This window comes from Aspergillus stella-maris (genome assembly GCF_047715825.1).
Source record: "Aspergillus stella-maris strain CBS 113639 unplaced genomic scaffold BDV14scaffold_109, whole genome shotgun sequence".
Taxonomy (NCBI): Eukaryota; Fungi; Ascomycota; class Eurotiomycetes; order Eurotiales; family Aspergillaceae; genus Aspergillus; species Aspergillus stella-maris.
The window spans coordinates 7,532-24,879 of NW_027396903.1; the positions used below are offsets into that span (position 1 = coordinate 7,532).

General features: G+C 49.3%; 6 protein-coding genes across 6 annotated transcripts; 3 read left to right on the forward strand and 3 right to left on the reverse strand.

The window, feature by feature from the left end:
- Positions 1 to 504: 504 nt before the first annotated feature.
- Positions 505 to 1,259, reverse strand: BDV14DRAFT_206964 (uncharacterized protein; the record flags this gene model as incomplete). Its single annotated transcript, XM_073775043.1, has 3 exons — positions 505 to 625; positions 682 to 978; positions 1,051 to 1,259. The coding sequence occupies 3 exons, from the start codon at positions 1,257 to 1,259 to the stop codon at positions 505 to 507; spliced, it is 627 nt and encodes a 208-aa protein (XP_073622170.1).
- A 546-nt stretch (positions 1,260 to 1,805) lies between these two features.
- On the reverse strand, positions 1,806 to 3,116 carry BDV14DRAFT_185035 (copper transporter family protein). The gene is made up of 2 exons (XM_073770611.1): positions 2,214 to 3,116; positions 1,806 to 2,119 (listed from the first exon to the last, which is right to left on the reverse strand). Exons 1-2 carry the CDS (start codon positions 2,888 to 2,890, stop codon positions 1,981 to 1,983), a joined length of 816 nt encoding a protein of 271 aa, XP_073622171.1. The 5' UTR covers positions 2,891 to 3,116; the 3' UTR covers positions 1,806 to 1,980.
- A 1,183-nt stretch (positions 3,117 to 4,299) lies between these two features.
- BDV14DRAFT_185039 (uncharacterized protein) lies at positions 4,300 to 4,998 on the forward strand. Its single transcript, XM_073770612.1, has one exon. The coding sequence runs from the start codon at positions 4,668 to 4,670 to the stop codon at positions 4,878 to 4,880; it is 213 nt and encodes a 70-aa protein (XP_073622172.1). The 5' UTR covers positions 4,300 to 4,667; the 3' UTR covers positions 4,881 to 4,998.
- Positions 4,999 to 5,138: 140 nt separating this feature from the next.
- Positions 5,139 to 7,787, forward strand: BDV14DRAFT_185041 (major facilitator superfamily domain-containing protein). Its single transcript, XM_073770613.1, has 3 exons — positions 5,139 to 5,286; positions 5,345 to 5,398; positions 5,472 to 7,787. The coding sequence occupies exon 3, from the start codon at positions 5,565 to 5,567 to the stop codon at positions 7,308 to 7,310; it is 1,746 nt and encodes a 581-aa protein (XP_073622173.1). The 5' UTR covers positions 5,139 to 5,286; positions 5,345 to 5,398; positions 5,472 to 5,564; the 3' UTR covers positions 7,311 to 7,787.
- A 2,660-nt stretch (positions 7,788 to 10,447) lies between these two features.
- On the reverse strand, positions 10,448 to 12,708 carry BDV14DRAFT_206965 (putative ferric-chelate reductase (Fre2); the record flags this gene model as incomplete). The annotated part of the gene is made up of 2 exons (XM_073775044.1): positions 10,448 to 12,050; positions 12,113 to 12,708. 2 exons carry the CDS (start codon positions 12,706 to 12,708, stop codon positions 10,448 to 10,450), a joined length of 2,199 nt encoding a protein of 732 aa, XP_073622174.1.
- A 2,202-nt stretch (positions 12,709 to 14,910) lies between these two features.
- Positions 14,911 to 16,621, forward strand: BDV14DRAFT_193942 (uncharacterized protein; the record flags this gene model as incomplete). Its single annotated transcript, XM_073771847.1, has 6 exons — positions 14,911 to 14,964; position 15,205; positions 15,622 to 15,743; positions 15,804 to 16,069; positions 16,142 to 16,337; positions 16,379 to 16,621. The coding sequence occupies 6 exons, from the start codon at positions 14,911 to 14,913 to the stop codon at positions 16,619 to 16,621; spliced, it is 882 nt and encodes a 293-aa protein (XP_073622175.1).
- Positions 16,622 to 17,348: the final 727 nt, after the last annotated feature.

The window sequence follows — 17,348 nt, forward strand, 5'->3', positions numbered from 1 at the left end:
TCTTGCCTTTATTAGTAATTAAAAATAAATGATAGCTGTTCTTTAATTAATATATAGATTATAATATTAGAGCTAGTCTTAACCTAATATAATATTATAATTAGAAAGCTCTAGCTTCTATATTTTAATATTACTATACTATTCCCCTAGGGTTAATAGCAGCTAATAACAGCTTTTTATATATAATTAGTTTTTATAAAGACAGAATAGGGTACACTAAACGGGGCGTTGGTGGATCTATATTGTTACTACCATATTCTGGAAGAATCTACCTTTAATATTCATGATGACGCCAAATTATTCGCCCTGACCATGGACAGAATGATAACATAAATACTATCACAACTGTCAGGGGTCATGATCCCGGGGGCGGCGGGCGACGGGGCCAGCGGAACTTCAACCCTCTTGTCAAGCCAAATGTGGGCTTGTACTGCGTAGCACGGAGTATCTTACACAGACAACACTACAACCAGCCGTCAAGAACTGGCCTACTGCATCAGCCATTCAACGACTTGCGTCAATCACGAAAGCAAGCGTGGAGAGTTTGACATCTTCCTCCCTTTTTTCGTGTTCTGCTCGGAAGAAACCCTGTACACACCAGACAAATATCCCCACGTACAGGGCACTTTTGAGCACCACTTAGCCAGAAATTCAAATTCACCACAAGTAGGTTGGACTTACAGCAAGTTCCCGGAAGCAGCAAGAAACAATCGAGCCAACATACAACACCTCCATTCCGGATAGTCGAGACCGCCGCATGCATGGACCAAGTACCAGGGCCACGCGCTCGCGTGTTCAGGGTCCGACAAGTCGCCAGATATCTGAGCGTGGATTGAGATAGCCCAGAATGCCATCAATAGCATGGTAAACATGGTTGTGATCCAGCGGATGCCGCTGATCTGGTATCGCACGAGGACGATACGGATCAGCCAGGCCATTGTCGAGGTAGCGGAGATGGCGAGGTGGGATTCAATAGTTCTATAGGGGTCAATGAAAGCTTTGTTCTCGATGTTTTTTTTTTTTTTTCATTTAAGTTTCTTGAGAACATACTCTTCACTCCATATTTTAGGAACAGGGGGCGGCTCGCGGTAGTTCGCGTAAAAGTAGATTCGATCATGGGGGTCAGAGTTCCACCCTTCAGTACCTCCACACTGCCAGAGAATCGTCCGGCATGTGTCTGGATATGCATGCAGCGAAAGCGCGAGGCAGGCTACCACCAGGACAGATTCATAGATGAGAATGACTTTTTCAACGCCCATGATTGAGGTTTTACAGTAGTATGTCCACTAGAGGAGAGGGTGGAGTTATTTTAGAGCTTGTTATCTGTAAACGCGGTTATCACACACATCAAGTATTGCTGATCTACTGGTTGAAAACTTGCTCAAATGCGTGCATGGTGGCGGCGCGCCGCTTACACTGCATTGGCTAATTCTGGAAACCGTTAAAAGGAACTGTCAATTTGCAGTTTGCCCATGTTCTCCTGGAGCAGCACTACCAAGAGCTCTACAGGCCAGAAAGACCCCCCGACGGTCGGTATCAGTTTCTAAGTAATCAGGCGAGCTGTCTATTCAGACCCCCGTGGACATACAAGAATTTCGGGAGACACTTAATGACTAAGGAGGTATGCACCCTGCCAATAGCTGCACAGGTGACAAGCCTCATTGCACTGCTGGATTTTGGAAGCACCCTTACTAGACAATATTGGAAATTATAGTGTTTGGGTCTTTCCTAACTCTTGGCTGCTGTTCAGGATGACCTACATTACCTATGCAGCCACCAAGAAGATTCGCAGTGCTAGCATGGCACGAGTTGCAATTGTACCTGAATCTAGGCCGGAAAGGGCTTGCATGACTCACAGAACGGAACCAGCCTGGTCGTACCAGCGATTCAATTCAAATTACTAAAAATGGAGCTGATGTTGTGTGATTGCCACGTGTCGCAGCAAGTGCTGTATCAGATATGTACATTAAGCATACAGCACTACCCGTTATGGCAAGCGCCATCCTGCCATCCATCTACCGAATGTGGCGTATGCCTCCCCAGAACTATTTCACCTACCAGAATCCCTGCAAGGACAGCGCAAAAGATTCCCACATTGAAAGTCATCACCGCAAGCATCCTGCCCATCCGTTGATTAACATGCAGTCAGAACCAACTCTACCTCATAGGTAGAAAGGTAGGTATTGGTCGCAGAGGATTCGAGGGGTGCTCACAGTATGTATCCAATAAATGCGCGGAGTGCTTCTAGTAGCCCTCGGCCGCCATCAACCCGGCAGCTCCATGGTGCTGTCGGTGCCCAATGTCGAAAAATATCCGATAGCTTTTGTTGGAGTCGCATCCGGCGACTACCCATTGGTTGGTGCTTTTTCTTGTCGAGGCATATCCTGCTTGCCTCCTCTACATCATGATCATAATCATTCTCTTCTATCTCTTCCTCTTCATCTTCTTGTTGTCTCGAAGATGAGAATGGGTATGAAGGTGCATCTTCGAACTCGTCTCGGTCAGTTTGGATGTGCAGCGGAAGCGGGCTAAGGCGTGCTTTTGAGAATCCAGTTGCAGGGCGGCGGCGACGAGTCCGCTGGGGGTTGAGTACAGGCACATGCTGGGCTGAGCTTGTGGATAACGGCTGAGATGGAATCTGGAGCTGGGCGCGAAGGACTGCGAGGAAACGGTTTAGAATGGCAAGGAGGAAGAGGCCGAGCAGGGAGAGGAAATAGGTGGTCATTGATGTTGTTGTCCAAACACTGAAAAAGAGCGTCACATGAGTGCTGGAGATGAAGATAGTGGGCATTTCCATCCCCATCGCCCCATTTTCAGACGAGGTGGAGTGATCGGCGTGACCGTGCTGGTGCTCGTGGCCGGTGCCGCCCACGCCGTTCATGTCAGTCATGTCTAACTCACGCTATAATCCACACTACAGCTGTAGAGTAAAGCCAGTGTTCTGGAGTAACCAGCAGTGTTTATTGGCGCTCAGTCAACGTGAAATGGTTGACGATCGGACTGCATAGGTTGCAGCAAGAACTGGTTGTTGTGGATCGAGTGGGCTGAGCTGCCAGCAGCTGGACCTTGGGAGCAGTAAATACTGAACAGGCACGCTGATTTCTGCTCAATTGCGCGCACTGCTTGGCCATTTCATATAGATGCGCTGGTGGATTCATCGCAATTGGTCTTTTGCGATCCAGAGCGCCACCCTAGAAATATGCAAGGGATTCTTATTCGCGCAAATTACCTCACCCCTTCAAATCAAGTGCCTCTCAGGCATCACGCCAGTCTATAAACACTGGTATACGGGCGATGCTATCTACAAGCAATTGACCTCCCATCTGCACTGGCATATCGGAAGCGATAAGAAATAAGACCATGATGCATCGCAGCCCTTCTCACAGAGTCTTTTTCTTCTCTAATCAGTATCTCCTCCAGAGCAGGCGGCTCCGGCAGCCTAGCCCAGACAGGTAAGCAAAGAATAAGGCGAACACACGGAACTATCTGACAGGCGGCACTACCTAGTGTCCTTTATTTTACGCCTAATTATTACTCAACACCTATCAACGCCACGCAGCAAACGAACGTCTACTGTAACAGCACGTTCGGGCATAGCCCCCGCAACAGAGCAATTGGTCTGTGCCACAACGGCAAACGGCGCTTTGCGGACTAAGCGCAGTTTGAGCTCACGGACTACAACGACGACTACGAGTAAAACTCAGCGCCGGCAGAGCGGTGACCCCTTCTATTGGCGATGCATATGTGGCCTCTGAAGCGTGGCGTTATGCTGGGATACTGTTGCCTATGCTTCAACTCAGCTCAGTTGAAGCTCCCTTTGATTACTTGAACCTCGATATTTAAGTATTGTTACTTTGTCGTGCCAATGGCCCTCTAGACTGACTCTATGGCGGAGGGGGAAGCCTTGCAGGGCCGGGGAGCTTTGCTGGGTCAAAAAGCGCCTGTCGAAAATGGTGTTCCGTTCGTTCTATTTGCATATCCCACGTACCTGTTTGCAAGTGCGAGCCTTGTCAGCCCCCAATTACCTGTTCGCTAGCTGGGACTGGCCAACAATGTCGTATCTTATTGATCACCTTGGCACCGTTCCTACACCTTTCCGCGATGTAAGCAGCTAGGCAAGGCCCACTTGTCTACTTTATTAGCCTCCTTGGTATAACTCGCGGCATGTAATAACCGACGTAGAAGGGTCGTCAGCCCAATCTTCTCTTGGCGGTATGGGTTCACCCAGGCACAAGGGCAGTAGGATTATGGGCGACACCGCGCCAGGAGACTCCTAGGGACCTGAGTAAAAGTCACGCATTGTACTCTTTCTCTTTAGGCTAATTGACATCCTCGCAGGCCTATCTTGAAAAGTCTTTGATTCATTCCAGATCACTGCTTTGACCTGGCTCACGCGGTAGAGATTTTTGCATACTGGTGGCGGCTCTTTATGGATTTGCTGGGTCCCTGTTCACAAAGATGTGCCTGAAAACAAAATCGCTGATTAAGCTGCAAGAAAAGGTGCTGCTCTAATCCCTTTTCCCTCAAGCAAGCACTTATTTCCCTCACTAAGGCGGCAACTAAAGGCTGAGGTGGTATCTGCTTCGCACAAGCACTAGGCAGCCAACGGCCCAGTTGTCGTATCAGGGTATGTCCCCCTCTTCACCCTCTACTGAACTTTCCTCTCCATGCTCCTGTTCCCTGTCTTCCTTATAATTAACAATCAATTTCTTCGTCTCCGCAACCATCCAATAGCATCTCTTTCAAAGAGCGGGAAAAAGGCTCCAACACCCCCGCTACACCACAAACTGCCGCTGTGGCTTACCCCTGGCGGGTTACTCGCTTCGATGGTGCAACCTACCGACACTTCAATTACCGCAGGCCCGAGTGCAGAGTTATGAGTTGTGTTCAATGAGCTATCGGAGAAATGTGAACGAATATATTGTCATATTAAAATCTAGGATATATCCTGATAACCGAGTAGAGGTCTTTGCGACCTTGCTACAATGTACATCATATGCCATGAAGATGACAATGTCCAGTGTCGTTCAACTAGTGAATCGCGCTGCGTTTATTCGCTGCTATAAGCTTGGTCGAATCAATCCTGGCGCCCACGAGGACGGATCTCGAGTCGAGATCGATCTTTGCCACTATAGCGAGTCAGATCTTGAGCATGTGGTCGTGCAAGTGACCTTGATTCTTATTTCTCGGCACTGGCGCTCTATCTCAAGCTTTGCCACAGCAGTTCATCAAAAGGCAAAACCAGAAACATTGCCCGCCAAGTCAATGCTGTTCTATCAAAAACTGGTACAGAATCCAATAATGCTGGGTTATGCGCAAATTATTCAATCCAAAGGATTCTTAGCCCTTCAAGCTTGAGTGAGATTGAGCTAATAAAATATTGGGTTTTTTATCCGAGGTGGGTCAATGCCTGATAGCTCCAGGTCTCGCCATAAAGCGACTACTGTACATATAATAACTTGCAGTGTCAGGAACTATCTTTGGCTCTGTATGTGTCCTTTTTCCTCTTTTTATAGCCTTTGAATTCATCAGCAACCATTGATCGGGTGTCTGGTTTCCACACGATGGACAGTACAGTCGACCTCCCAGCAGTACCACGTCCCGGTGTCGTTGAACGCAAGGATATCACGGATGCAGGGGTCAGTGAGATTCACCAGGACTCAAACTTGAGGGCGGACGAAGAGGGTCAAAGGGGCGTGAAAGAGGTCGAAGCCATTGCCACAGTCTGGACCAAAACCGCCAAGATCGTTGCCTACGTCCTGATCTGGATTGTCTATTTCGCGATGTTAATGCAGCAAAATACTTCTGCATCGCTCACTCCTTATGTTACTTCAGCTTTCCTGTTACACTCTCTCACGGCCACCGTATCTGTCCTCAGCAGCGTTATTGGAGGAGTCTGCAATTTGACCATCGCTAAGATACTTGACATTTTCGGGCGACCCCAGGGTTATGCGATTTCCCTTTTGATCACGATGATTGGTCTTATCTTAATGGCAGCAACCGACAGTGTGGAAATGTATGCCGCTGCTCAAGTGTTTTGGACTGTCGGTAATAACGCCCTCCTCTACACCGTGGGCATATTCGTCGCCGACACGACAAACCTACACAGCCGTGCACTCATGACAGGGTTGGCATCCTCTCCCACTATTGCCACGATCTGGCTGGGGGGTCCCATCTCAGAAGGCTTCCTCAATGGTGCGGGATGGAAGTGGTGCTACGGCTTTCTCTGCATCCTGATACCTCTACTATGTCTCCCTTTCTTCGGCCTGTTGGTGTGGAACTCCTCCAAAGCTAAAAAAACAGGTGTCTTCATAATTGAAAAAAGCAATAGGACCCTTTGGCAATCATTTATACACTACTGCCGCGAGTTCGATGCTATTGGCCTTCTACTGATAACAGGTGGCCTCGCTTTATTTCTTCTACCTTTCAATCTGTACACCATGCAGGCCGATGGCTGGCGATCACCACTTATTATCTGTCTTCTCGTCTTTGGGGTCGTCTTGGTTATTCTTTTCGCTATTTGGGAGAGGTTCTTTGCGCCTGTTACATTCGTACCATTTTCACTGTTGCTTGACCGTAACATGGTTGGTGCATGCCTCCTCGGAGCCGTTCTCTTCATCAGCTACTACTGCTGGTTCGCCATGTTCACATCCTATCTCCAGGTTGTCAATGACCTGAGCGTCACGAAGGCTAGCTACGTGGCCAACGCTTATAGTGTTGGGGGTAGCATCGCCGCCATTGGCACCGGGATCTGGATTCGACACACCGGTCGTTATAAGGCCATTTCACTCTACGTCGGCATACCTATCTACGTCCTTTTCATGGGCCTGATGATCTATTTTCGGAACCCAGAGCACGACGTCGGCTTCATGGTTATGTGCCTTGTCTTCCTTTCTCTTTCCGGCGGAATCCTTACTAGCACCCCACAGATTGCAGCCATGTCCTCTTCAAGCCACCAACACATTGCCGCCGTTGTCGCTGTCCTGTCCATGTTCTCCAGCATCGGCGGTGCGATCGGTGCCACGGTTTCCAGTGCAATCTGGCAAGACATCTTTCCCAAGAAGCTTACCGAGTACCTGCCCGTCGAGGAGCAGGCTAATTTCCTCACGATCTACGGCAGCATCGATGCTCAGATCAGCTACCCGGTTGGCAGCCCCGCCCGCATCGCGATTCAGCGGGCTTATGCCGACGCGCAAGAGATGATGTTGACTACTGGTACAGCTATCTGGGCTCTCGGAATTGTGGGTGTACTGCTTTGGAGGAATACCGATGTTCGGACTTTAAAACAGGTCAAGGGCAACGTTATTTAAACACATATCCGTGTGACCGTTTTGAGAAAGTACAATTCATCACCCAACTGCTCACGGGGAACTTTTGGGTCTCACAATAGAATGTGCTGTCAAAGCATGCTGTTTTATATGATCTAATTGTGATAACCTTTTCTCAGCCTAAACCGCATGTATGGCGCGCTGAAGCATGTTCGCGGTGTTGGCCAAGCCGATGGTTACAATGAAATTAAGCCTGACGAGGACGTTCAATTTGCTTGATAGCCACGCTTACTCCCCTCACAAGACACAGCGTTCTGAATTGAGTCGACATTACAGAACGAAGGACCTACAATAATTTTCCAGAACAATCCAGCCATATAAGGATATTATGTATGTAAATCTGCTCATTGGCTTTTCTTAATTTCCGGGACCCTTCTCCACCTCTGATCAATTCGCGGGATCAGCAAATACGAAGAAGAAATCCAAGCTTGGGACTTAGCACATAGCGGGATAACAGGGCTGAAAGGTTAGGACTTGACGCCGACCCATGCAAAAGGCATATTGAGTGGATATTTTGGGAAGGTATTACGCACATGGAACACTCTATGTTGAATTGAATCGCATCTTAGGTCTGGCTGGATGATTTTAATTACCAACTCGTTTCCGTCGGCATTCTGGAGCAAAATCGTTGAGCGTAAGGCTCAAGTAATCGGCATCCTAATAGCGCTGGCAAAAGTGCCTGTAGACACTCTCCGTGTACACTTTGCTCCATTTCATGATAATGTCGCTGCTGGATGGAGAATGGATAATTAGTTGCAAGCTTGAAAGCATGGGCTAGGGGCAACATACCTCGACAATGAGCGTCCAACACACGGTCATCTGCTGTCACAGATACTGCAAGGCTGTAATCATCTATGCAGTTGTTCAAAACATGTTCTGGTGTCTCTGCTGAATTCAGAAAAAAAGGGTATGTCTAGGCTAAGAGAGCCATGAAAAGGTTGTTGCGCTGTTAGAAGCGAATCCGGAGGCACAGGGAAAGGCTCCTGCAGCATTTGCTGCAACGAATACCATGCATTGCTCTTTGCACATTGGTCAATCGAATATAGCTGCTCAGGACTGGCATAAACACTCTCGAGGCTGGAGATGCCGGAATCAGACCCGTCCAGACTCATGATACAATTATCCGGTGAGTCAGGTATGTTAACCGTTGACGGTAGCGGCGAGAATGCAAAAGATGATGACTGTGCGGGCAGCATTTGACGGTGTAGAGGCAGAGATGTTGCTATCGAATTGGACTGATTTACTGGGCCATTTGGGCTGGCGTGTGGCGTGGCCTGATTGGAATTGTCCACTAGACTTCCTAACGTACTGCGTTGGCTGCCAACATAATACAACGGGCGACAAAGATTCTGTGGTTCTTTAACCCGACCAAACATCATTAGCACGAGTTGTTGGACCTGCAGAAGCATTGCATACCCGATAAGCTTGTCATCACGGCGTATGGCTTGCGACAGCCGCAGTACTGCGATCGGCCGTGAGGGCATTGTTTCAGTGGCCGCCCCGATCTCGGCACTATGGACATCAACCGGTCGAAGTGTTTGCATTTTGATGATCGGTGGCCACGCACGCATGGTTCACTGCAGGTTGTCAGAGATCTTGCAGATTTGCAAGGGTGGGACGAGTGCGGACCAGGACCACTTGTTTCCATGCTCGTCCAGCGGCATGTTGCTGGGGTTTTGCGGCTCACTGTGGTTTGCTCGGAAATGAACCCCCGGTGCGCGGGCATGTGGTACAAGAACTTGGGTTGGCAAAAGAATAAACTCCGAAAAGTCAAGTTAGTTTATCAAAACCTTCTACAGATATTATCCACATCTCTTGCGTTGTTGCGAGCCAGATTGAGCATGTCAGTTCTCAAGTCACTATCAGTTTTGGGCTAGAACTGTTAAGGGGCGTCGCAAAGGCCAGGGACTTGGATCTCTGTAAGCGAGATTACCACAAGACTGATTGGTGTGGGAATCTGCTCAAAAGTGCGCAGTCTAAACTAGGTTAAGTTAGTGTCAAGCATGGGTTGGGCCATGCAGAGCTTCATGGTAATTAATGGTGGAATGCTATGATTACCAAACTAAGTGATGCGAGGAAGAGTCCCCGCCCGAATGATACTATCTTGCTTGGCTCGATGCCCTCTTAATCGATACCATCGAATGCCATTTTCAACCACCGGCCAAACTCTCGGGGATGCAATGCCTAGCTCAGATGGATGTTGGTCCAAGCCGCCCTGACATGAAACCGACAGGGATTCGATATCACTTTCCTCGATTTCTCAGGTCTTTGGTGCCTGACCACATATTACCTAGCGAATTGTCTCTGCCTCTCCGTTCCTAATAGTCCACAGCCTCTTCTCGCCCTCTTCAATCTTCCACAGCAAGCACGCCTCCCAGAAACCTTCACCTAGCCCATTCCCATGCAGCAAAAAGCTCCTCCCATATGTTCCGCTTTACCTTTTTTGAACCAGACGAGAACCGGAGAATCGACTTAGTAATCCATATCCAGCACCTCGCTCGATATGGCAAGGGTTGATTCATCCCCCCGTATCATTGGTCTGATTCCTTGCCTAGTTGGGATCCCCTTTGAAGCTCTAGAGTCTTACCGTACGCAACCTTTCTACCAGACGCTCCTCCACATTGCCGCCGCGGCCTCTGCGAGCATCAACATGGGCATGAGCATAGGCGGTGGCTGCAAATTCTCTTTATGCCCCTGGCCACTGTCTTATCATCCATTGCGGTTCATCTGACCGCGATTTCTCCACCGTCTAGATGCTTTGGGACCGGTACACGGTTGATACCAGCTTTCTCCCGAGTTCTTGGCACAAGGCTTGCTGGATTCTGTGTCGGCTTTGTGTTCCTGGCTGTTGCTCTTGAGATCCTCCTGCGCCTTTTGAAGGACTCCAATCGCTATCTTGTCTTATTTGTATCTTTATTGGCGTCTATCTTGGTGTGTTACCAGTAAAACTATCTTGAGTTAAGTGACCAGAGAAAATAGAATCTTTCTTGGTGTATTTATCTTCTCCCAGGAGCCCATTCACGGGTAAGGCCATTCACACCTGATCATTACTAGGTCTGCCCTGTGCTAAATGTGCTTGTCTTGTGAAAGAGAAGCGCCGCGGACAAAGGCAGACAAAACTACCAACAGAACGACTCCTCCACAAACGTCATAACTGCCCCCAACTCCCTAACAACCCTCGCAACCTCCCTCCTCACCTCATCTGCCATGCCTGCAGGCCCACTGACAACAACAGTCACAGGCACCCCTGGAGACCTCGCCGCCTCCTCCTCCAGAATGCTTGGAATATGCATCCTTTGCTCCGTAAAGAGCACCGGGTTCAACCGGTCAAACTGATCGCTCCCAAGCGACTCCCTCACGGAATCTACGAGCGCGTTGCTCCGCGAAGCCCAGAAAAGCTTATGATAGCCTCTATGTCGCAGCAGTGTTGAAGTGAGAGCAGTCACGCCGACGCCGCCCCCGAACGCCAGGACGTTTGCTGCAGAAGAGGGTTCTGATGCGACAATGGAGCGCGGGTAGTATCCTGTTTCTACAAGGACGGGGAGAGAAGCTCGTGGCCCGTGGAGATAGGATGTTAAGCCGGCGTGAGTGCGAACGTACAAAGTTAGGCCGTCGTGGTAGTGACGATCGGCGCCGGAAGTTGGAGACGGGAAGTTTGGCGTGATCTTTATACCGTTGAGAGCGACGGTTTTGCTCACGGGGTCTTTCAGGGTGTTTCCCTCTTTGTTCTCCAGCGAAGAAGAGGAGCTCGCCGAGCCGGGGCCGTTCCCCCAATCAGCGCGGCAAATAAGCGTATCGCCGAGGACAGAGAAGGGATGGTTCTCCCAGAACCGCCAGGTCAGTGTCGGGAAGTACAAATAGACGTGCCCGTCGCCCTTGACATTGCGAATCTCCACCTTCACATAGTCGTCATCTAGCACGCTGATCTTCGCATTAAGAATGCCATGGCGAGCGAGTCGCAGAATCCTTAGGACACGGTCAAACCCCCAGATTGCAAACGCCATGTAGATCCAGTTCTCGTACCCCCACTGCCATGCGTAGCGATACCAGATATGTAATAAGCAGCCAATCATTGCCAGGAGGAAGAAGAAGACGTGCCATGCGAGGAAGAGCTCGTAGAACTTTTGGCGGATGGGAAGTAGCGAGGCCGGGACCATGGCAACCATTGAGAGGGTCCCGATGATGCCCCAGAACCAGTAGGGCAACTGACTCTCGCTTGTGTGGTCCCCGTCTGAGTCGTAGATCTGTAGGTAGATGGCCGAGTGCAGACATGCCTCGATGACGGCAATGAGGGCGATCCATTGGTGTACAAAGACGTATGTACTATGCGACCAGTTTGTGACCCACAGGAGAATATTATTCCGGCTTGAGTACAGGACGAGCAGAGGCATATTAGCGAAGCTGAGATAGCCCGCGCGGTTGCTCACATAGGAGATGATCTCTCGTTCGCGGTCTTTATACCACGTGCTGTCCCTCGCGGACTCGATGCCTACGGAGCAGAGAATTATGTTTATAATAATAAGGTATGAGAGAAAGAATGCCTGCCCGCGGGTTGGCATCGTGGTAGTATTCCAGAGGTAGGGGACATTGTGTCGGGCGCCGATCATTGGAGGTGTAACGAATCTGGCTTCGAAACGGGTAATCCACTCCGCTGGAAAGGGTAGGAAGCGGAGGAAGGAGAATCCAATCGGGATAATTGCACCAGTGATGAGCAGGATAATGCTAAAACGTGCGTTAGCATCTCTCTTCAAACGTAGAGTTACATCTGGAAGACAAAGACAAACCCATATTGCGCATGCGTAGTTTCCAACTTGTCAAATGTCGAGAGCGTCCGGTACTCAGTCATGAAGGTCTCTTCTGGTATAGCTCCCGTGGAGTATAGAATGGCCGATGAATTGGTGATTGCAGGCGGAGTACCATTAACAGCGTGAAGGGCGTCCTGGTAGCTCATCTTCGGGAGCGGCTGATCAGGGAGGCGGCCCACAACATCCATCTCCCAAAATTTCTGTAGCGTCGAGTTGGTTTCAGTGGTGCAATACGAGTGTACGCAGTAGGCTAGCGTCTGCAGGAACGCATCATTTGTTGCGTAGCACTCTGCGCTTGGGGACGCTTCCACCATCCAGCCGTTTCCCATCGGCAGCTCCTCCATTGAATGTGAATCCCCGTGACGCTTCATATTCATGTGCTCATAATCTGAGGATATGGTGCAGTTTAGTGGGTTTCCAACCGTCGCTTTGCAGGCGAAGGCGCAGGCCGGCTGGTACATCGTGATGCCATACCCGACAAAGCCATGCCCGGCACGCCCGACTGTCACGCAATGAGCCGAACGTGCAAATAATAGGAGCAGAGCCCATATAGTTGGCACAAACTGCAGCTCCATGGCTGATAATGAACAGCGTATTTCTGAAGAAGTAGGTTGGGCTATGAGTTTGCAGGGAGGAGCGAGAAAACGAGATTTATTGTGACGCTAATCAGACCAGTGCTGAAAAGTCTGATCGAGTTCCACATTAATTTGAAACCTATGGTGCAGTATGAGAAGAAATTCTTTAAAATAGTGGAATGGCAGTATGATACTTGGTCTAGGACATGCTCGTCATGACTCGGCTTGGCCCTATTCCAGTCTCATACCTGGTCGGTCCTCAACGTTCCTACAGAGCAGGTGAATGGCACCAGTCCAAGGCAGTATATAAGAACACTGAAACTACGAACACTGTCACTGTCAGACATGGCACAAAAATCACGGTCAAAAACTAATCAATCAATCCTTGATGCGATTCAATCCTCCATATATGCTTGGCACTGCTTGGCGTTGCGAGCCTTTGAGCATATTTTACGGAGCGATTTGCTTCTATTGGCTGTTCACTTGTGGATTAAGGCTGATTGAGTCATCAGTCAGCAGATGGCGGTGATTGAATAGCGACGGCTGTATCGCGTATACGACCGAGTATGCACTTCTGCAGGGCTCAAGGGTCCAGACCGTTCAAGGCCCAAGCTTCACTGAGCTACTGCAAAGCAGTTGATACGAAAGTATAAGACCACTTGATCTCTAGCTTAGCTGCCAAGCTACTCCAACCCCTGAGAATCCTGCCCCTCTGATGTATCCAACTATCAAAGAACAATCGTCAAGAATAAGAGAATTGTTTAGAGATTAAGGATACCATCATCTGCTCCTTAGTAGGCCACTGTTATGACATGCTCAAAGGCGCCGTGCCAAGGAGTTCATGGGACGATCTCCGCCAATCGACAATCAACCAATCAGAGACAACAAAAGTCACGTAATGCCTAGGAGTAGGTTATCACGACCACCCTGCAGGTCATGATCCCGAGCGTGACAATGGATCTCCCAGCAAATATGCCAAAGGTGATGGAAGGAACGCTTTGGAAAGCAGTAGGGAAACGCTGACTGCTGAGTACTCCATGAAGCAGCTGGCGCACATCTGCCAAGCTCGCATCCAAGTTTGAAAACATTCTGCGAGTAGAAGATGGACATAGCGAGTTGCCGCATGGAATTGTTCACCAGGAATAGTATATGGGGGGTACATAAACAAGGAAGAGCAGAACGACCGTGACAGAAACCCTTGCCCGGATCACGGCGGAAATTCCCGCAGGTGTAAGGGTGAAGGAATACACCTCGAGTAACCAAGTACGTGAGCCGCATAGGTGGATGAGATTGGTGTGTTGCAACGTGCGATACTAAAGCTCAACCGGACGATTAAAGAAACGAAACGCCCCAGGAAAGTCCCTGGCCCTTGTCTTTTCCCGTATGATTGCAGTGGCCATCTCATGCATGCCTGGGTTGAAAAATGGACCCATTTGGATCACCAGGACTTTGAGGCGTGGGAGATGCTGGAGGGGTTCCAAGAACGCTGCCGCAGTCGGCTTTTCTATAGCATCGCAGCTGAATCGAAGCCCCAACCAGTCATCGCGTGTACTATAGGCCGCCAACTGCTCGCAAATGTACAGCCAGTCCGGTAGCACCTCCCTGGCATCTTTGACGCGTCCCCAGAAGCACTCATCATATTTGAATGCATACTCGTTGGGTTCATAGTGATATGTTCGGTCAAGGGCAAAGGAAAGGCGCCTGAAAGATCCCCACGCCAGTGGTCCAAAACCCCGTATGTCCTTGAGTCCCCAACTAATGTGGCGGGCGAATTCAACCCGGTTCTATAAATAAAATACGGTCCTTGAGTCTTCAGAGACAGCACCCGAAACGTAGAAAAGCTGGTTGTTGAACCACTTTCGGTAAGGCTGATTACCCTTGATGATCCTCTCCTCACGGCAGGACCACTCGCCATTGGGTGCACCGAGACTGAGTTCAATTGGCTCCCGTGTGATGACATCTAGCTCAATGTAAATTTTGCGTCTGACGTTGTCAGGCAAGCGGAGGAGGAACTGTTGATCCGACATTGTGGTGGTGTTGTTTGGGAAGCGGAGGAGATTGAGGAACAATTGGAAGAGTACCACAGATAAATGGTGGCTAAGCAGTTAATTACTAGGTTACCTAAGTAGTAGCCCCCTTGGGACTTAGAATAGTAGCAGGTTGGCTATTCTGCAGTCATCATTTGCCCCTCAAACTTCCTGCATGCCCGAACCAGGACAGGACCACCAGGTAGATAATTCGATAAACAATAGACAGGTAAGAAACAGCTGCCTGGCCCGTATGATACAAAAGGATAAATGCACCGAGTGCCACTTGACCCTAATAATGCAGGGGCAAGACGTTGGCATTATACGCTGAGACATTGGATAGTGCAATCCACGAAGATAATCATTGCAGGGGTGAACCGTGGGGGTCATATTCAAAGCAGTGACTGTTGGGTGGATCCGTTGGATAATAGTGACTTTCAGCGTCCTAGAGTGTAAACAACGGAATCAGAGTATTGGTTATGACCGAGAGACAGCTAGGCACCGAATTACTGGGAGTTGTTCGGCGCCATCCGCGACACATGCCCTTTACGAGATAACTAATCTGCTTGATCAGGGCTGATGCTGATACTGCAGCCCATGTCAAAGCTGATATACGATATTGTGTTCATTCAGGCATCCACGAAAAGGAAAATGCGCATGCGAACCGTCGAACGCTTTTGCGGGTATATAAAGTACTAAAGTCCTGGAGCAACAGACTTGATACCAAAGGACCCCTTCTCCTTTTAAGCCTCATTTGTTGTTGCTATTGTTCATGCCTGGGCCTTTTAATTTACGAGCAGACACCATTCCTCAATTAATATAAATGCCATTGTCAACGCCGCCGACATAGCCCTATCCCTCTGGTCAACTGATGACATCCTTAAAGGGCAAGACATTGACCCTGACAAGCTTATTAGTGTCTCTGTCAGTATCGGGGCCGCTCCAAACGCCGGGGGAAGCATCCCTCACCTTGCGCTGTTCGACCGATTACGGCGGTCGAATTGGAAAGTACAAGGGTGACAAGAACAGACACATTGACAACAAGGAAACAAAGAAGTTTACCATAAGCCTACCCAGAGTGGGGGCAAGCAGGTGACACCGGACTATTTGCTTATTATAATGCAGGAGTCTAATGCGCTATGTGTGTCTGCCATAGTCGCCAGCGGTGGGTCCCAGCAGCGAATCTGGACAGGAGACATGGCCTATTCCTGCGGAGCACAGTTGTACCACAGCAAGGAGTTGTTTGGCGGCTACAACGCACCTCTTAGATGTGCTTGGCTTGAAGCAGACCACAGCAATGGCATCCTGGCCAAGGGTCTCAGCCTGCACTTGCAGTGCTTTGCCATGGATTTGGCTCTGCTCGCACAATACAAAAAGAACTAGAAGCAGCTCTGTTAGAATACAAGACGGATGACCTTCCACCCGGAGATCATGGCCGACTCCCTTGTCGCCCGTTTTAATCCGCCGTTAGAGTACAACTCGCAGGGTGGGATAAAGTCGCCCAATCGTGGAATCAACCGCAGAACGAAAGCATATCCGGACGGGACTTTCAAGAAGAAGCGCGCCAATGAAGTGCTACCACATAATGTGACCGCGAGTAGTGTTAAAGGTAACTTCCAGACCTCCTGATTATCAGCAGCCAGGATGCACACAGTGCACGCGCGCTCTGCGACCATCCAATGTTGCTTGGTCCTGATTTTGTTGACATCCCCGAAGGCCTGTTTTGCGACATGGAGACTGGCAAAGTCTGGCCGCTGTGCGAGGGCTCTTCAAGCAAGACATGCTTTGATCTGCATTCCAGGGAGACGAGGTATTCGTTCAATGCCACCCTTGGCAGGGCAAAGTCTGCGTCTCCTACTAAGCAGTACAAGAGTTACGAGTGGTAACCCTACCTAGGCATGATGTGAGCAGGGTTCCTTGGATCGCTGGCGATTCTCTTTGCGTGGACTCGGGTTTTTTCTTTGCGTTTATTATCCCTTACTGAATCGATTCTCTTGTTTTCGTAGATCTTTCTTAATTTTCCTTATTCGTGTCTGCTGAGAAAGCCTTGCCTATATGTGCAGTGCCTTGACTTTTCTGGTCATAGAAGAATACGAATGTCAACTTCATACCTTCAGTTAGAAAATGGCGCCGGAACCTTCAGCCTGCCACATATGAACCATATTTTCAGAGGCCAGCAGCACCGATAGAAACCCGCTGACCCAAATACATGTGCGCTGAATGACTACACCGCGCCGCGAGGCCCGCATCCAGGTACTAGACTCGAGCAACAATATAAGTGGGAAAGGTGGGGGCGAACTGGCAGGTACGATACTGAAAACCCACAAACGCTGGCCGAGGATACAAAGCTGAGTATTGGAGTTGAATTCCTGAATCCAGGTAGTTTGTTGCACAGTCTCCTTTGCATCACCCGAATTCCGTTGAAGAACTCACGTCGTAGAGTGAAATCTTGAAGTTATTATAATACACTCCTCCATGGACTAGAGATACTTCCAGGCCAAGTAGTTACATGTCTCATTTCGAAGAGATCAGTTCCACGGTGAATAGACCATTCAACCTTCCACATACGAATAGAGTCGGCTCTCCCTCAATACATTCGGGTAGCATTCACCA